The sequence below is a fragment of the Sparus aurata genome, chromosome 20 (genome assembly GCF_900880675.1).
Source record: "Sparus aurata chromosome 20, fSpaAur1.1, whole genome shotgun sequence".
NCBI lineage: Eukaryota > Metazoa > Chordata > Actinopteri > Spariformes > Sparidae > Sparus > Sparus aurata.
In genome coordinates, this window is record NC_044206.1 from 20,166,450 (window position 1) to 20,184,893 (window position 18,444).

Genomic DNA, 18,444 nt, shown 5'->3' on the forward strand with positions numbered 1-18,444 from the left:
TCTAGTCATCTTTAGACATGTTAACTTTATATCTTTAACACAGTTTTATTCTAGAGGAAATATAGTTTTTTGGTATAAAACAGGAAGCTGGTGTTTTTTTGTCTGCACAGCTTAGATTTGAATAAGGTCTCAGTGAATAAACCACAGCTCTTGAAGCAGTTTCATTTATGAGAAAATGAACTACAGTTTAAAAAAAACTGCAATAACATTCTTCGATGAGCTTTATTGATAAATTATACACTGATCTTGGTAAAATGTGGCATCATGTGAAAGCAAGACATTAGTATTTTATAACAAAAGACAGAAATACCCCGAAACCCAAAGAGATTTTGAGAAAAATGTCTCCTCATTTGGAATATTTAGGCACAGTGGTGCTGTGAGCTAAATACTGATAACAGCATGCAAACGTGATCACAATTATACATTGATCTTGTACAAAAAATGAACTGACATCAAATGTTTTTCAGTACTTCTTTCAAGTCAGTTTTGATGCAAGATATCAGTTTATCACAACCACGACTAAATCATGTAACATCGTAAAATGGTGATGAAGAGACAAACTGAGTTTCCTCATATAAAATATTTACTTCAGGTCTTTAAAAAACAAACAAAACAGTACAATGATGTGGCATCAGATATACAACAGTATTTCAACCACGTAATATAATTTTTTCAAGCAAGATATCAGGATTTCACCTGAGTGTGTCACAACAACAATAATGGCTTAAGAAGTTTAAAGCATGTATCAATAGAAATAAAGTACACTGACGTGTCATCAGAGGGTTTTGACTCCTGCCACTTTACCTCTGATGTCCAAAGTCCCTTCTGTCAGGAGGTATTCTGTTGTTTGGTTGTTTTTGTTTAGTAGTAGTCGATCTGTTAAATACTTTTGTTGAATTGTAGAAAGTAGTACCAGCTGTCTTGATAGTTTGAAGGACAGAATAACATCCTTTGTAATAAAATATGTCTTTCTATCATTTCCTTTTTAATATAGTTTAACTAGTCTTTTAGTAGTAGAAAGCATTGTATTTGAGAAAAGTAGGTCATAAATGTCCAAGAATCTAACAGCATGTATTATCATGAAATTTCAGCAGTGCAGAGATGCCTCGTAAAGAGCGGACTGAAACAAAAAGAAATTAATCTGCAGCGAACAAATGTTTTGCGTTTTTGTTAGAAAAATTACTTAAACCAAAAAAATCAAAATTGTTGTCAATTTTCTTTTGATCGACTGATCAATTCATTGTTTCATCTCCAGCTCCATGTGCCCCTTTTAAATATGAGCACCCTCCTCTCTGAAGGTCTCTGCACGGCCCTGCTCAGCCTCAACCTCATCACCTAAATTAATCACAGGAGACTGAGTAAGGGTCAGGATGGCTGTCTTATTATCAGGATCATGAAATGACACTTTCCCATTGTCGTAGTCTTGTTCGACTCTCCTCCTTTTGGGACTTTTCTGTAGATTCTGCTGATAGCTGGTGCTGCATTCTGGGTATTCAGGACACGGCTGCTGTGTATCATTGTCATTCACCTCAGTTGGATGGTCAGACACCGAGGGACATGAAGATGCAGTTTTGGAGTTGACAACCACAGAGGCTACAAATCAAACAGAAAGCACATTACTGGTGAGTTTAATGACCAGAGGAGAAATCTGAATTACTTCAAAGCTTATGGGCCTCAAAACTTACTCTGTTTTATGTTGTTCGACATCTTCTCCAAGACTGCGAGCGGGAGGTTTTCCACGTGCTTGGACACATTCATGTCCTCTTGTGAAATTGTCCAAAGATTCCTCAAAGCAGACTGTATACTGGATCAAATTCAAGAAATGAAACAGGTTTGTCTTTTTAAAAAGTCCCTAAAACTTTACTCACACACCATTATGTACCTTGAAAAAGTTATCAAAAAGCGCTCATCGATAATTGCTGTGCAGAGAGAAAGTTCACTGATCACTGAACCATTTGTGTTATGTTTATTTGACCATGTGCATTTATATGCTGTGTGTGTTTGAGAGAGAATTTTATCAAAAGGCAAGAAAACACAATTATACACACCTTTTCATTTCAGTCGCACAGGTCTGCAAAGAAGACAAGAAATGCATTATAATTCCTCAGATTACTTTTCATGAATTAAACCTGTTATGTGATCTGATATTTACCACTATGAATCTTTCGTCAGACCCAAATTTATCAATTGCCACAATAGTGTCAGAGAGCGGGCATGTGATTTCGGTCATCTCAGAGATCAAATGTATCATACGAATCTTCAGTTTCGCTTCTTCTCTTAATGCAGCTCGTCTGGTCATTTTCTCTTTGTCAAGTGAGTCAATTAGCATCTTGAAGTCGTCCATAATCTTATTCTCTGTGTTGAAGCTCTGAGTCTGTGGGTCACAGCAGAAACTGGTCATCCTCTTCATTTCTTAAAGATGTGACTCAAAGTAAAAATATACGTAGAAGTGCTGACAAACCTTAATGCGCTCAATTGATGAATCACGCGATTGTTTGACATTTTTCTGCTCCTCTCTGATGTTCTCGGGTGGAGTCTGAAATTAAATTCCCACTTGAATTAATAAAGCAATTTGAGCTAATATCTCTTCACAATCCAACTGTCTCTTACTTTAGAATTTTTTTTTTACAAATAAAAAACAGAAAAGGGTGTCGTGCAAAAGTATTCACCCCCCTTTACTCTGATACCCTTAAAGAAAATCCAGTGCAACCAGTTGCCTTCAGAAGTCACCTAATTAGTAAATGGGGTCCACCTGTGTGTAATCTAATCTCAATGTAAATACAGCTGTTCTGTGAAGGCCTCAGAGGTTTGCTTGAGAATATTAGTGAACAAACAGCATCATGAAGCCCAGGGAACACACCAGACAGGTCAGGGATAGAGTTGTGGAGAAGTTTAAAGCATGGTTAGGATATGAAAAAATATCCCAAGCTTTGAACATCTCATGGAGCACTGTTCAATCCATCACCTGAAAATGGAAAGAATATGGCACAACTGCAAACCTACCAAGACATGGCCGTCCACTAAACTGACAGGCCGGGCAAGGAGAGCGTTGATCAGAGAAGCAGCCAAGAGGCCCATGATAACTCTGGAGGAGCTGCAGAGATCACCAGCTCAGGTGGGAGAATCTGTCCACAGAACAACTATTAGTCATGCACTCCACAAATTAGGCCTTTATGGAAGAGTGGCAAGAAGAAAACCATTGTTGAAACAAAGTCATGCAGTTTGACACAAGCCATGTGGAGGGCACAACAAACATGTGGAGGAAGGTGCTCTGGTCAGATGAGACCAACAATGACGTTTTTGGTCTAAATGCAAAACAGTATGTGTGGCAGAAAACTAACACTGCACATGACCCTAAACACACCATCCCCACAATGAAAAATGGCGGTGGCAGCATCATGCGGTGGGGATGCTTTTCTTCAGCAGGGACAGGGAAGCTGGTCTGAGCTGATGGGAAGATGGATGAAGCCAAATACAGGACAATCTTGGAAGAAAACCTGTTAAGAGTCTGCAAAAGACTTGAGACCGGGGCAGAGGTTCACCTTCCAGCAGGACAATGAGCCTAAACATACAGTCAGAGTTGCAATCGAATGGTTTAGATCAAAGCATATTCATGTGTTGGAACGGCCCAGTCAAAGTCCAGACCTAAATCCGAGAGAGAATCTCTGGCAAGACTTGAAAATTGCTGCTCACAGACACTCTCCATCCAATCAGACTAAGCTTGAGCTATTTTGCAAGGAAGAATGGGCAAATAATTCATTCTCTATATTGTGCATCGCTGGTAGAGACTTACCCCAAAAGACTTGCAGCTGTTATTGCAGCGAAAGGTGGTTCTACAAAGTATTGACTCAGGGGGCTGAATACTTTTGCACACCACACTTCTCGGTTTTTATTTGTAAAAAATTTTTTTAACCATAAACCATTTTTTTTTCACTTCACAATTATGCACCACTTGGTGTTGGTCAATCACATCAAATCCCAATAAAATACATTTACATTTGTGGTTAAAACGTGACAAAATGTGGAAAAGTTCAAGGAGGGTGAATACTTTTGCAAGACACTGTATACCATCGTCCTGATGTCATCGACAACAGACGATCCCACAATGTCCTGTTAATTAATGCAGAATTACAGCAACTTTAATGCTGATTGATACAGCTGTCAAACCTGTGCCCCATAATCAGTAAACACTGGCCTGATGGTAAACTTTATGCATTTACACAGTTAAATCTTTTTTATCAAAATATGACATTCAACAAATCATTCAAATAACTAAAACCTCACCTGAAATGTCTCTGTGTGGTTTCTGTGTCCTCCTGATGGCTCACCTTGACTTCTCCCTCTGTAGTTTTCACACAAACTCTTCAGATTCAAATTAATCGGAGGGTCAGCTTCAGGTATAAACTGCTTACAAAGTGAGCATTCCCGAATGATGTTCGTCTCCCAGTCTTCGTGAATGCAGGTCTGACAGAAACTGTGGCCACACTGCAGCACCACAGGGTCAGTGAACAGACTCAAGCAAATTGAACAAGAGAGATCCTCGGGGACGGTAGAATCTCTTGGTTTCTCTCTTGCAGAGGAGGTCACTGGCTCTTCTTTCAGTTTCCTGCTTTGGTCCGCTTTGGCTGTAAATCAAATATATATGGTAAGTAATATTGCTGCTGTAATGAAGTCACAGGTTCTTCAGTGGGAATCATAATATTTGTTACACTCTACTGTAAATACTCAAATTCTCTTTCTGCTTCCACATGAGGCTCAGCTGCAGTTTAAGAGTCTGACACTTTATCAGACACAGCTTGTCATGAGAAAAAAGTATGCATGTGTTATGTGTGAGAGACTGTGTGTGTGTGTGTGTGTGTGTGTGTGTGTGTGTGTGTGTGTGACTTGTGGTTTTAAATTTGCTTTGTTTGCATTTATTGTGTAAAGCACTTTGTGCTACATGTTGTTTGTATGAAAAGTGCTATAGTCTAATTGATTAATATGAGGCTGACTTCCTGTGTCCACTGGGTGGCACCATGGATATGACACAGCACTGCTGCATAGACATATTCAGGGCAAAACCCTCTACATGTGTAATCAATTTGGTGTAGATGGGAAAGTGTACGTTGGAGTTATGGACTTGATGCTTTATGGCGAAGCATCGAAATCGACCGCACTGTCAATGCCACCAGGGATAATGGAGGTGAAAGATTTTGATACATTTTCATCTTCAAGTTCTGAAGATGACACTGACTGATGTGAAGTCTGTGGTGTTAAATCTGTAGGAGGAGTTTGTTAAAGTACAAGGCAGGGAAATGGCACCAATTGGCGGAAGAATCTCAACTGTGAATCAAATTGGCAGACTTCCTGCTGGACTGAGGGGATGGGTCCAAGAGAAGAGGGTTTTTTGTGTGTGTCTGGTCATGATACATATGCATACTGAATGTCGTGCATGTATGTGCATGTAAGAAGCGGGGCTTTAAGCTTGAAATCTTCCAGGGGCCGCTGTGGAGTCATCTTGTCACTGAAAAGGCCCATACACTAGCAGATATCAATGTTTGTGACTTGTGATGAATGTGCAAACTTGTAGGAGTTTGTCTGTACGTACAAAATAGGAAAAGCCATTAGGGGCGCTACTGAGCTGTTGTGCCACACCTGAGAGCAGTTGTAGTAAAAATTAAAGTGCTCATGAGTTTGATCCCATGTGTACAGAAGAGGATTAGGGCCACATGTGAATTTTTTTTTTAGTTCTGACTTTAAAGTCAGAATTCTGAGAAAAAAGTCAGAATTCTGAGAAAAAAGTCAGAATTCTGAGAAAAAAAGTCAGAACTAAAAAAAAAATTCACATGTGGCCCTAATCCTCTTCTGTACATGTGCCTAATTTGATGAGTCTGTGAACAAGTCCTCTAAACAGTATCGGCAAAATGAAATTCGGCGCACGCCATTCAAGATGGCCAACTTCTTGTTGGGGCAAAACATTTCTCAAAATGAACTTCTGGCTATATCGACCTATGAGTCCTGCAAATTTCATGAAGATCAAAAAAGTTTTTGGTCACACGACCCGCTGTTAGGCTCCAATGGAGGCCCCTGGCCACAACCACACCCGATCATGTTTAAATCATCAACGTAAACGTACATAATGTTCACCAGATGTGACGTGTATGCAGAGTTTGGTGAGTTTTGGGCGATGTTTAGGCTGCAAACATGCACTTCTTTCGGCAGATGAACATTTTGAACTTACAGAAACAATAGGGTAATCGCACTGATAGTGCTCGGGCCCTTATGACAGTAAAAATGTACAAAAATTTGTTTTCTCAGCATATTTTTTGTCCATAAAAAATGTGTAAAGAATTAACATACTGAGACATTTTACCTTGAATTAGCTCAAATGCAAGGCCATGACACTTCATCTCATATAAAGTATCCACTGTTGACTCCACAGCACCATCTTCCCCGAAAACCTCCACCAGTTTATCCACAGTTTCCACTCCAGTAGCGTTCTCCAGGTGGGACCTCCGGATGGGTCGGGATCCATCTATCCGAATCTGGCGCAATTGCCACTGAAAATCCCTCAGATTATCTTTACCCAGATCTTCCAGGTATTCTTTCAGCAATTGTCGGGTTGGCACAGGTGTGGTCATTTTTAATCTTCAGCAGGTTCACAGGATGTCAAACTATCAGTTGGAAATTAAAAACAGAATTAATTTATCATCTTAAACTCAATTCAGAACATTTTATTTGTCCACAGAGGGAATTAAAGAAAGATACATTCATTGTTAAACAGCCCATGTTGCCAATGAAAATCTATCAACGTGACTCAGACAGAAATGTTCACATACGAGTCAATGTTTTAAAAGTTTACTCACCTGGTGTTTTACTTCTTTCCTCACTCTCTGACACTCTCACTGAAGTTCTAGCGACAGGCTATCAAATGAAACACACAGGTACCTTGAACACAGTTGGAAACATTTTGAATAATGTAAGTACAAATGTTAAATTCTATATTTTTAACACAGGTCTATTCTAGAGGAAATTTGGATATTGTGTCATTTTCTTTTCAAATGTAAGTTTTATACTGTTGAATTAAAAGCATCACGATTCATTAAAAAAAAAATTGGGGAATCAGCTTTGTTTTTACAGAGTGATCACAGATTCCATGGCAAGTAATGACACCAGTTTTTCTTTTTCTTTTTTTCCCAGAACCCAAAAAATAAAGAAACACATAAACACAAAGTGCCTTTAGTGAAGTAGATTATACAGCTAATTCTGTATGTAACTTTTGAGAATGGGTTCACAGTATACTCCATTCTGCCCAACCCTATCAGGAAACCATAAACTGAAAACGGGTTTTGATGTGTGTAATCACTGTTTCTTATAATAATGGTACAAACTGAAACCGAAACACAATTATTGGTTTTGACATCATTTCTCATAAACCTCTTCAACTATTTGGACATAGGTTTTATTTGGGAAACACTGATACACGCCCAAATGTACAATAAAAGGGTTTTTCCATTCTATAATTATTCATCCTGTTCATATAACAGTTGCCCAAAGTCCCCCATTCATTCTGAAGGGATCTGTCATTCTGTCCCACTTTGCCTCTGAATGCTCCCTATGCCCACAATTCTGCCACTTAAAAATATCATCAGTATTTTTTGCTGCTCACCTTCATTCTCGTGGCGGCATTCCAGAAAATCCCAGAACTCGAAAATGTCACACCTTCAATGGAACACCGTCCAAAGTGGTATTTCTAAGCCTTGAACATCCGTCCACCGTCCAACATCAACTACGACTTCCTGGTTTCACACCAAACCAGGTAACAGAGGAATCAGTGACGTGTTCAATGTTGCTTCTCAGGTATACGTGACACACTCCGTCCTCTCATCCAGAGATTTAAATTGATCGTGAGAGAAAGACTGCGCGGAGGAAATGAGCTGTCTCTCACCTGTTGTTTGTATTCTCTTCTTGTCTGCGACATATTCTACACATACAGACATTAAAACTGTAGTCAAATGCTGACATGGTGTCCACGTGACTGTCTAGAGGTAGTTTTGTTTCAGGGTTGCTTGTTTAACCTGTTGACATGGACACAGAAATGAAAGCGAAACTTAACGCCACGCAGCAGCGCAGAACGCGCATATGGCAAGCCGTTTTAACATTTAATCGAACCACACTCCTGTCTGTAATTGCATTTTAGATAATAATAGCATTTCTCCTAGTCAAAATTGTATTCTCACTAGTCAGAATGGTAATTAAAGATATCCGCAATAACATTCTTACTAGTAGAAATGTTATTTTAAGATATATACAACTTTGATTGTACTAGTCAAAACTAAATGTAAGATATCTAACAATCCTTAAAAAGTATAAGTGGCCGTTTTAACATTTATTAGCTAGACTGAATATGTATTGCAGATATCTGTAATTCAGTTCTTCCTAGTCAAAAAGAACATTTAATGACATTCTTCCTAGGACAAATTACGTCACCTTTGCCATTCATGTGTTTTGGGCTTTAGATTTCAGATATTCACAATTACATTCTGGATATCTGCAATTGAATTCTTACTAGGAAAAGCTCACATTTCAGATATCTTCAATTAAATTGTTACTAGTCATAATTTTCATTTCAGATATCCAAAATGAATAACTATGTAATTTTAAAATATCCCAAAATACATTGTGACTAGTAAAAATGTCATTACGGATATCCACAATTCATATTATGACTAGTAAAAATGCAATTGTGGACATCTTTATATATATTGTGGATATCCAAAATGACATTTTTACTAGTCACAATGAATTTTTGGATATTCAAAATTACACTTTGGACATCTGGAATAGTTTTTCATTTTGGATATCTGAAATGATAATTATGACTAACAATTGGATTGAAGATATCTGAAATGGGAGTTTTTCCTAGTAAGAATTCAGCTGCAGATATCCAGAATGTTCATTCTAGATATCCAGAATGTAATTGTGGATATTGTGTGAATTGAAAGCCCAATACACATGAATGGCAAAAGTGGCGTCATTTGTCCTAGGAAGAATGCCATTGTAGATATCTGAAATGTTCTATTTGACTAGGAAGAATTGAATTACAGATATCTGCAATACATATCCAGTCTAGCTATTAAATGTTAGAACAGCTTGCCATACGCGCACCCTGTGTGTGCCAGCCTGTAATATTCAGACTACGTCATTACTGCTATAATGAAGTCACAGGTTCTTCAGTGGGAATCATAATATTTATTACACTCTACTGTAAATACTCCAATTGTCTTTCTGCCTCCACGTGAGGCTCAGCTGCAGATTAAGAGTCTGACACTTAATCAGGCTCAGCTTGTCATAACATCACAATAAGTGACAGTAAAAATGTACAAATATTTGTTTTCTCAACTTATTTTTTGTCCAAAATATGTAATATACAATATATATGTGTAATAACATGGCTGGAAACATCTAGGATGATGTAAAACACAACTCAGTCTAGTTGTATTTAGATATGTTAATTCTATATCTTTAACAAAGTTCTATTCTAGAGGAAATATAGTTTAAACTCCAGTTAATAAAACACTGCATCAACATGCTTTGATGAGCTTTATTGATAAATTATACACTGATCTTGGTAAAATGTGGCATCATGTGAAAGCAAGATATTAGGATTTGATAACAAATGACAAAAATACCTCAAAATCCCAAAGACGTGGGGAAAAATGTCTCCTCATTTAGAATATTTAGGCACAGTGGTACTTTGAGCTAAATACTGACAACAGCATGCAAACATGATCACAATTATACATTGATCTTGTACAAAAAATGTCCTGACATCAAATGTAACAGTGTTCCAATACTTCTATCATGTACATTTTTGATGCAAGATATCAGGATTTCACAGCGATGACTACATCATGAAACATCTGAAAATGATGATGAACGGATAACCTGAGATTCCTCGTATAAAATATTTACTTCAGGTCATTAAAAAACAAGACTAAGTGTCAGCAGTCATGCCAGCAGCCCAGTCAGGCTGGATTTAGCCACAGTGGTGCTTTGCGCTAAGTGCTAAATGTAACAGTGCATCAGATAGAAGTTTTTCAGTATTTCAACCACGTAATATAATTTTTTCAAGCAAGATATGAAGATTTTATCTGAGTGCATCACAACAACAATAATGGCTTAATAAGTTTAAAGCATGTAACATCAAACAATAGTAATAAAGTACAATGATGTGACATCAGAGGGTTTTGGCTCCTGCCCCTTTACCTCTGATGTCCAAAGTTTCTGTCAGGAGGTATTCTGTTGTTTGGTTGTTTTTGTTTAGTAGCAGTCCATCTGTTGAGTACTTTTGTTGAATTGTAGGAAACAACACCAGCTGTTTTGATAGTTTAAAGAACAGAATAATATCCTTTGCAATCAAATGTGTTTTTCTATAATTTCCGTTTTAATATAGTTCTACTAGTCTTTCAGTAGTAGAAAGCCCTGCTCGACCTCATCGTCAGTGTCATCACCGAAATTCAAGACAGGAAAATGAGTGAATGTCTGCTCATGGGTCAGGATGGATGTGTTATTATCAGGATCATGTAATGACACTTTCCCATTTTCATAGTCTTGTTCTACTCTCCTCCTTTTGGGACTTTCCTGTAGATTCTGCTGATGGCTGGTGCTGCATTCTGGGTTTCAAGGACACGGCTGCTGTGTATCATTTAGCTTCATCTCCGTCTGATGGTCAGAGACACAAAAACAGAGCGACATGAAGAAACAGTTTTGGGGTCGACAACCACAGAGGCTACAAATCAAACAAAACCTACTTTTTTTATGTTGTTCCACATCTTCTCCAAGACTGCGAGCGGAAGGTTTTCCACGTGCTTCGACACATGTAGCCGGCGGTGCGAAAATTGTTAAAGTCCAACCAATCCCCACAGCCAAAAGTACGCTGGATAAAATTCAAGAAATGAATCAGGTTTGTCTTTTTAAAAAGTCTCCCCTCAAACCTTACTCACACACCATATGCACCTTGAAAGAGTTATCGAAAAGCACTCATCGATAATTGCTGTGCAGAGAGAAGGTTCACTGATCGCTAAACCATTTGTGTTACGTGAAATCGACTCATGAAGCCGCAGGATGAGCAGGATTCAGTTGAAACATTGTCTCCCTCAGACAGAAAGAATTGAGTATTTCATCATTTTGTCCACACGTGACAGGAAATGAGGTGTCAGGTGGGCTGAGGAAGGATCTTCATGGCCAGTATGGACAGCAGAATGGATTACAGCGACCGATAACTCTTTCAATTTACATGTTGACGTGCAGGAACTGTTTCATGACGGAACAAAATCAGAATTTTATCAAAAGGCAAGAAAACATCATTAATCATACATACCTTATTATGAAAACCGTACAGACCTGCAAAGTCTGTAGAAACAAGAAATGCATCATTATTCCCCAGATTACTTTTCATGAACTAAACCTGTCATGTGATCTGATATTTACCTCTGTGAATCTTTTGTTGGCCCGGAACCTTCGATTGGCTTTAATTTCAGAGACCATGAATATGTCTTCAGTCGTGTCAGCGATCCAATTTGTCGCACGGATCTTCTGTCTTGTTTCTTCTCTTAATGCAGCTCGTTTGGTCTCTTCCTCTTCGTGGAGTAAGGCACGACGCCTCTTGAAGTCGTTCATAATCTGCTCCTCTTTGAAGTAGCTCTGAGTCTGTGGGTCACGGCAGAAACTGGTCATCATCTTCATTTCTTAATTTATTTAAGATGTGACTCAAAGTAAAAAATATAAGTAGAAGTGCTGACAAACCATAATTTGCTCAATTGATGAATTGCGCCATTTTTTGACAGTTTTGAAAGCTTTCAGCTTCTTTCTGATGTTCGCGGGTTCAGTCTGAAATTAAAATCACCTCATCAGAATTAATAAAGCAACTTGAACCAATATCTCCTCACAATCCAACTGTCTCTTACTTTAGTGTGGCATTGTTTTAGTTTCTGTCTTGTTTCTCATGTAAGATAATGACTGCTGTTCACCACTGTGCTGCCTGCAGCTAAAGAAATAAAGCACATATACCATCGTCCTGCTGTCATCCACAACAGACGATCCCACAATGTTCTGGTACTAAATGAAGAATTACAGCAACTTTAATGCTGATTGACACAGCTGTCAAACCTGTGCCCCATAATCAGTAAACACTGGCAAACACTGATGGTGAACCTTATGCATTTACACAGTGAAATATTTTTTCATCATAATGCAACATTCAACAATGGAGTTGAACAAAGTCGGTTAAATAACTCAAACAACCTCACCTGAAATATCTCTGTGTCGTTTAAACAATCATATCCAATCAGATGGTTGACTTCAAATATATCATGCATGAACTGTTTAGAACGTGAGCATACCCAAAAGATGTCGCTCTTCCAGTCTTTGTGATCGCAGGAGCAACTGAGGACACCCTGCATATGTTCAGCAAAGAAACAAGAGATATTCTTGGTGAGGTCGGGATTGACTCCTCTTGGTTTCTCTGTTGCAGAGGAGATCTCTGGCTCATCTGCTTTCTGTTCCCTGCTTTGGTCCATTTTGGCTGTAAATCAAATACATATGATAAGTAATAATACTGCTGTAATGAAGTCACAGGTTCCTCAGTGGGAATCATAACATTTGTTACTCTACTGTGAAATACTCCAATTGCTTTTCTGCTTCCACATGAGGCTCAGCTGCAGTTTAAGAGTCTGACATTTTATCAGACACAGCTTGTCATAACACAATAAAAGCGAAAGTATACTAGTGTACAAAACATTTGTTTTCTCAATGTATTTTTTGTCCATAAAAAGTATATAAGGAATTAACACACCCAAGACATTTTACCTTGCTCTAGCTTTGAGGCAAGTTCATTATGTTTAATCGCACGTAAAGCGGCCACTGTCCTCTCCACAGCATCATCTTCCCCGAAAGCCTCCACCAGTTTATCCACAGTTGCCTCTATGGTAGAATTCCGTGGCAGCTTGGACTCCGGGATGGGATGGGATCCATCTGTCTCAATCTGCCACAATTCCCAATGAAATTCCTCCATCCTTTTATCATTCAGATGACTCAGGTATTCTTTCAGCAACTTTCGGGTTTGCACAGGTGTGGGCATTTTTAATCTTCAGCAGGTTCACAGGATGTCAAACTATCAATTGGAAATTAAAATCAGAATTAATTTATCATCTTAAACTCAATTGAGAATAGGACTGAACGATATGGACAAAATTTCATATCTCGATATGCATGCCAGATTTCTCGTTATCGATACGATATGACTACGGGTTCGGTGAAAACCAAGCATTTTTCAGAAAAATAAAGAGATTATTTTAAGCCATAAACAAATGGTTGATAGAGAAATCTTTACTAATTAATCACAAACTCACTACAGAGACAAATATATTTGAAGTAACAACAGTAAAGGGAGGGAGAAGATCAAACAAACAATCTGCATTTTTACAAGATGAACGATGACATCCTAATCTGGCGAGAAAGAGTGAGATTGAAGATCGAGACTCAGCAGCTTCAGGTTATCGCTGGTAAAGTACCAGTGGAATCTAGAAAGACTAAGAAGTCAGAGAATTAACGGACCCGGATTCAAATCCACAGAGCGAGCGGCTGCGGTGTTCGCTCCTGCTGCCCCAGCCAACGCCCCCATACACACACTGGCCTGCCACCTGCGCAGCCGCTCGGGAGGGGAGAGACCACGGCGCTGCTGCAGAGGAGCCGTGGACTGCGATGACTCTGAGCAGCATGTAAATTACAATATATTTCTCGCCTTTCCCCTGATGGTCTAAATAAGTCACAAAATTTGTCGCTAGTCGCTTTTTAGAAATAAAGTCTCTCAGAGGGTCTGAAAAGTCGCTGAATCTGGCGAGAAAGTCTCAAAGTTGGCAACACTGTAGTGTGTGTGTGTGTGTGTGTGTGTGTGTGTGTGTGTGTGTGTGTGTGTGTGTGTGCGTGCGTCTCAGTCTCCGTCTCCCTCACTCCCGCCCTGGTATGTTTGTCATTGGTTGGCTTCAGCTGTCGATCCACAGCAAGTATGAAATAAGGGTTGTTGTTGGCTGGCCTTAGCGGTGCATTTAAGGGCAATCGTAAAAATGATGTTTGTTGTGACTGCCAGAGCTGCACATGCAGGGCGAGCGGGGGAAATCTATATCGTTTACATCGTTGCTTTTTCGATATTAATATCTTGAATGTTCATATCTATATATAGATACGATAACGATATGTCGTTCGGCCCTAATTCAGAACATTTTATTCGTCCACAGGGGGAATTAAAGAAAGATATGCAATTGTTAAACAGCCAATGTTGCCAATGAAAATCTATCAACGTGACTCAGACAGAAATGTTCACAGACGAGTCAATGTTTTATAAGTTTACTCACCTGGTGTTTTACTTCTTTCCTCGCTCTCTGACACTCTCGATGATGTTATAGCGACAGGCCGTCAAATGAAACGCCCTTTTGCCTTGAACACAGTTGGAATCAATTTGGATAATGTAAGTACAAAATGTTAAATTCTATATCTTTTACACAGGTCTATTCTAGAGGAAATTTGGATATTGTGTCATTTTCTTTTCAAATGTAAGTTTTATATACTGTTGAATTAAAAGCATCACAATTCATAGAATAGGCTACATTTTTGGGAGTCATTGATGTCCTTTCATACTTATGTGAAGACAAAACCATTACAGGATACAAACATCCATTTCAATAAAAGGTCAGTATTTCACTGAGCTTTTACTGTTCATGTTTCTTTCCACTTCACTCAGTCTTCTCCTTCGTCTACCATTTTAAACATTAACTCCATAAAACAAAACAGTGCAAATGATTTCTCATTGGTGTGGGATCTGTCATTTAAATCACCAGTACTGTACATAACTTCCTTATAGGACTGCAGCTCTGAAACTTGAACACATGGTGGAAGCAAAGTCCATCGTGTGGAGAGAGAGAAAGAGAGAGAGAGAGAGAGAGAGACTGGGCGCTCCCGGCAGCTCGCATAGCTGTCAGCCGCTTCCCTAACTGGACATGACGGACCGGAAGAGTTGACTTTATTTACGACATTTCGACATTAACCTCAACATTTCTTAAAGTCCACGATTTCCTCATTCCTAATTCTCTTCCGTAGTAGAGCTGAACCTAACCTAAGAAAGCAACAGAGCGACTGGCAAACAAATATTAGCCAGCTAGTGCTAAACCTGCTACTCGGCTAAAACAATCATCGGCATCTCTTCCTGCTCACCGTTATTCTTGTGGCTGCGCTCCAGACATCTCGGAACTCGAACATTTCCCACTTTTTATTAAGAAAAGGACAATGGAAGAGCATCCAAAGTCGTATTTCATTCTTGTAAACTAGCTAGCGAGTCCGTCGAACTTCACCTTCTAACTTTTTCGTGTTGTTGTTTTTCCCTCTACTTCGTCTTCTTCTTGTTGTTGTTGTTCGTCGTCGTCTTCTTCTTCTTCTTCTTCTTCTTCTTCTTCCCCGGATCGCAATCCAACGTGCAAAGGTGCATACCGCCACCTACTGTACCGGAGTGTGTAGCCTGTACCTCAGGTTACACTCTACATGTAAATGATCGATAATAATAGTATATTAGTACAGTTTATATTTACATACGCTCATAAATATATATTAAACCCGTATCTTTCTACTCTGCACACGGTCTTCTTCATCTTTTTCTGTAATATAAATACATCTGTCTTTGTCACTTATTTATATCTATTACTTGTTTATAATAGGTATATCTATATTTTTTCTGTTTTCAGTTTTATTTTCTTATTTAAAATGTATTTCCGGTTGCACTATTTTTTTTTAATAAAAAGATCATTAAAGATAATTAAACCTTTGAATCTTGAATCCTGAATTAAACCTTTGAATCTCCTATTTATGCCATATTCTTCTGCCAATGAATTAATATGTCTGTCACTTACACTGCATCAGGAAACAATGAAAATTAGTACGTTTCACTGTGCTGTACTATAAAAAACTGATTTACAGGAACAGTTCACACCAAAATGAAAATTCAGTCATAATCTGCTCACCCCCATGCCAATCAAAATCAAATACAAAATATTTGTGGAGCTTCACAGAAAAACAGCAACTGAAGTAGATGGGGGAGAGAAAAAAAAAATCATGAAATAGCCCTATACTGTTCCTTTGAGTGAACAGTATGGGCCCCAAGATCCCAAAAAGATTGAAAAAATTATTTTCACACTCTTTTTTTAAGCTGAAGTATTCATTGTAAGATCAAAGCAAGAAATATTTGTCGACTACAAAACTTTAATTGACTTTTTTCATTGCCATGGGGTGAGTAGATAATGATGACATTTTCATTTTTGGGTGAACTGCTTCTTTAAGACTGATGTTTGGTTTCAATTAATCTCATTTATAACATTTCTGGGTAGATTTGAAGTTGCAGTTCTGGTTAATTTGGAGAATCTTGCTGTACAGAATTATTATTATTAATAATAATAATAATATTATGACTTACAATAATCCTTAACTGAATCATAAAAACAAATTTTTTTGGTTGACAAACACTATATTATAATTTCATGAATACAGCCATAAAACTTGATATAACCTTGAAATATTATTAACACTAATACATTAGAAATCAATTCCTTAAATAAGTAACTCTATATGGTATGTTAATCGTCAATTTTCATACCATGGTATACCTTCAAACGGTATATCATTGCGACTGTAAATTGGATTAGTATGATAATAGTTCTATAATGACTTAAGACTCCATGTGGAGTATTCAGGAGCATGAGAGAGGGATGATTTATTTCTAATGACTATGTTGGGTAAACAACAAAAGTATTGAGAGAGGTCTCCAAACTTTAAATGACTGAACTCTGTAATCATCAAGAACAGGAGCTGAGCGGATGTCACCTCTGATTATTGCTCTGATGTTCAAAAACGTACCATTATTTATTCATCTTGGCCGAGCTGACTGAGCCCACAGGCATTTCATCAGCAACACCCAGCTTTTCACCCAAAAAGCCTGCACACACTGACACCCGGGTGACCGTCGACGACTGACTTCCTGAATCAGTCGGGGGTCAGGAGCGGATTGCTCCGGGGCGTCACGACGGTATCTGTTGAGGGAGGAAGGAGTGTTGCTCATTCACTTCTCCCCAGTCAGATTATTTCTCTGAAGCGGTGGAGAAACGGGAGTGTCATGACTCAGCTCTTGGCTGCGTCCACTCTCTCAGTTGTGATGATGTAACAGATGGCATATCCACCCTCATTAGTCACAACAAAAGGAAAAGTCATGCCTAAATGTAACGCAGCTACTGAGGCTCTTTTTGCAAAAATTGGTCTATTCTGGATACAAACAGAGCTTCGGTTGGCCACGGGAGTCTGCTACAAACTGCCGTGTGATATTCTGGCTCTGCAGATCGTACCACAGGACTGTTTTAGCTCCAAGAGGGCATGTAAGCCTGCATGGGTGTACGGATGCAAGCTTCAACTGGCCCGCGTACAGAAAGACAAGAATGATGAACCAGGAGAGACTGTTTGACCGTCATAGTCATCAGCTTTTTCCTAATTAGTGTTTTCTCTGAGGGCGTGTGGAGAACATCCACATCCTCTTCCCTTTATTCAAAAGCGCTGATTGTGTTTTTCACAGCAGGGTGACATAAGAACACCGAGTGATGACAACATCGAGGAGATAGCTGCCCCCTTCATGTTACATTTCTGCTGCAAAATCAGTAATGAGGTTGTCATAAAGGGCTGGATTTCTCTCTCATGTCAATGTAGAGTCTGAGTCAGCTGGTGGCAGTGTTGCACAAAGTATCCAAAAGTCATACTTAAGTAAAAGTGAAGAGAGGGTGTATAAGTGAAAGGCACCCATACGAACAATACCTGAATAAAAGAATTGGATAATAAGTGTGTTTGAGGATTAAAAGTACATTTCTGGCAATAAATGCATTCAAACTGCCAGTAAACAGCTTCTTAGCTCTGACTAGTCATTCTGAGGTAGATACTTACAGCACAGAAAAAAAAAATGACATCATTCACGTATAGATTTGTGCCTATGAAGGGAGGAAGTGAGTCTGCCATTGTGCAACCAAGACAGGAAGAGGCATCGTTTTCCCCGGTCGGTATTTCCAGGTAACAGTGGAGCAACTGGAGTAACTGTGGAAGCTCTACTCCCACTGACGGAAGATGCAAAGAAGGCAAAGAGGGAGAGTGATAGAAACCGACGACAAAACAAGTGTGAACGGACGGGCATTCACTCAATGGAGAGCGCCAGTGTTGTGCCAAAATTTGTTCCCCTGTTAATATGCGTTCCCCCTAACCAGCCGAACTTGTGGCAGATCAAAAGTGGCATTCTTTCTATTAGATCAGTAAATAACAAAAACCTTCCTTTTTGATTGTTTTACTCTGCCTTTTTAATAGCACTAAGATCAGGGCTTCTAGATCAAA

The 18,444-nt window shown here is 38.8% G+C and overlaps 2 protein-coding genes across 3 annotated transcripts; both read right to left on the minus strand.

Annotated features, from left to right (window-relative positions):
• Window positions 1-206: 206 nt before the first annotated feature.
• On the minus strand, window positions 207-4,541 carry LOC115571232 (uncharacterized). The gene is made up of 6 exons (XM_030400486.1): window positions 4,285-4,541; window positions 2,462-2,536; window positions 2,153-2,374; window positions 2,049-2,071; window positions 1,686-1,804; window positions 207-1,593 (listed from the first exon to the last, which is right to left on the minus strand). Exons 3-6 carry the CDS (start codon window positions 2,342-2,344, stop codon window positions 1,271-1,273), a joined length of 657 nt encoding a protein of 218 aa, XP_030256346.1. The 5' UTR covers window positions 2,345-2,374; window positions 2,462-2,536; window positions 4,285-4,541; the 3' UTR covers window positions 207-1,270.
• A 5,027-nt stretch (window positions 4,542-9,568) lies between these two features.
• LOC115571229 (uncharacterized) lies at window positions 9,569-15,502 on the minus strand. Of its 2 annotated transcripts, XM_030400478.1 has the most exons (9): window positions 15,250-15,501; window positions 14,394-14,475; window positions 12,850-13,153; window positions 12,384-12,565; window positions 11,788-11,871; window positions 11,473-11,691; window positions 11,363-11,394; window positions 10,794-10,918; window positions 9,569-10,704 (listed from the first exon to the last, which is right to left on the minus strand). In XM_030400478.1, the coding sequence occupies exons 3-9, from the start codon at window positions 13,118-13,120 to the stop codon at window positions 10,685-10,687; spliced, it is 933 nt and encodes a 310-aa protein (XP_030256338.1). In that variant the 5' UTR covers window positions 13,121-13,153; window positions 14,394-14,475; window positions 15,250-15,501; the 3' UTR covers window positions 9,569-10,684. The 2 variants fall into 2 exon arrangements, with proteins under 2 accessions (XP_030256338.1, XP_030256339.1); XM_030400479.1 differs by lacking the exon at window positions 11,788-11,871 and having other exon boundaries at window positions 15,250-15,502.
• Window positions 15,503-18,444: the final 2,942 nt, after the last annotated feature.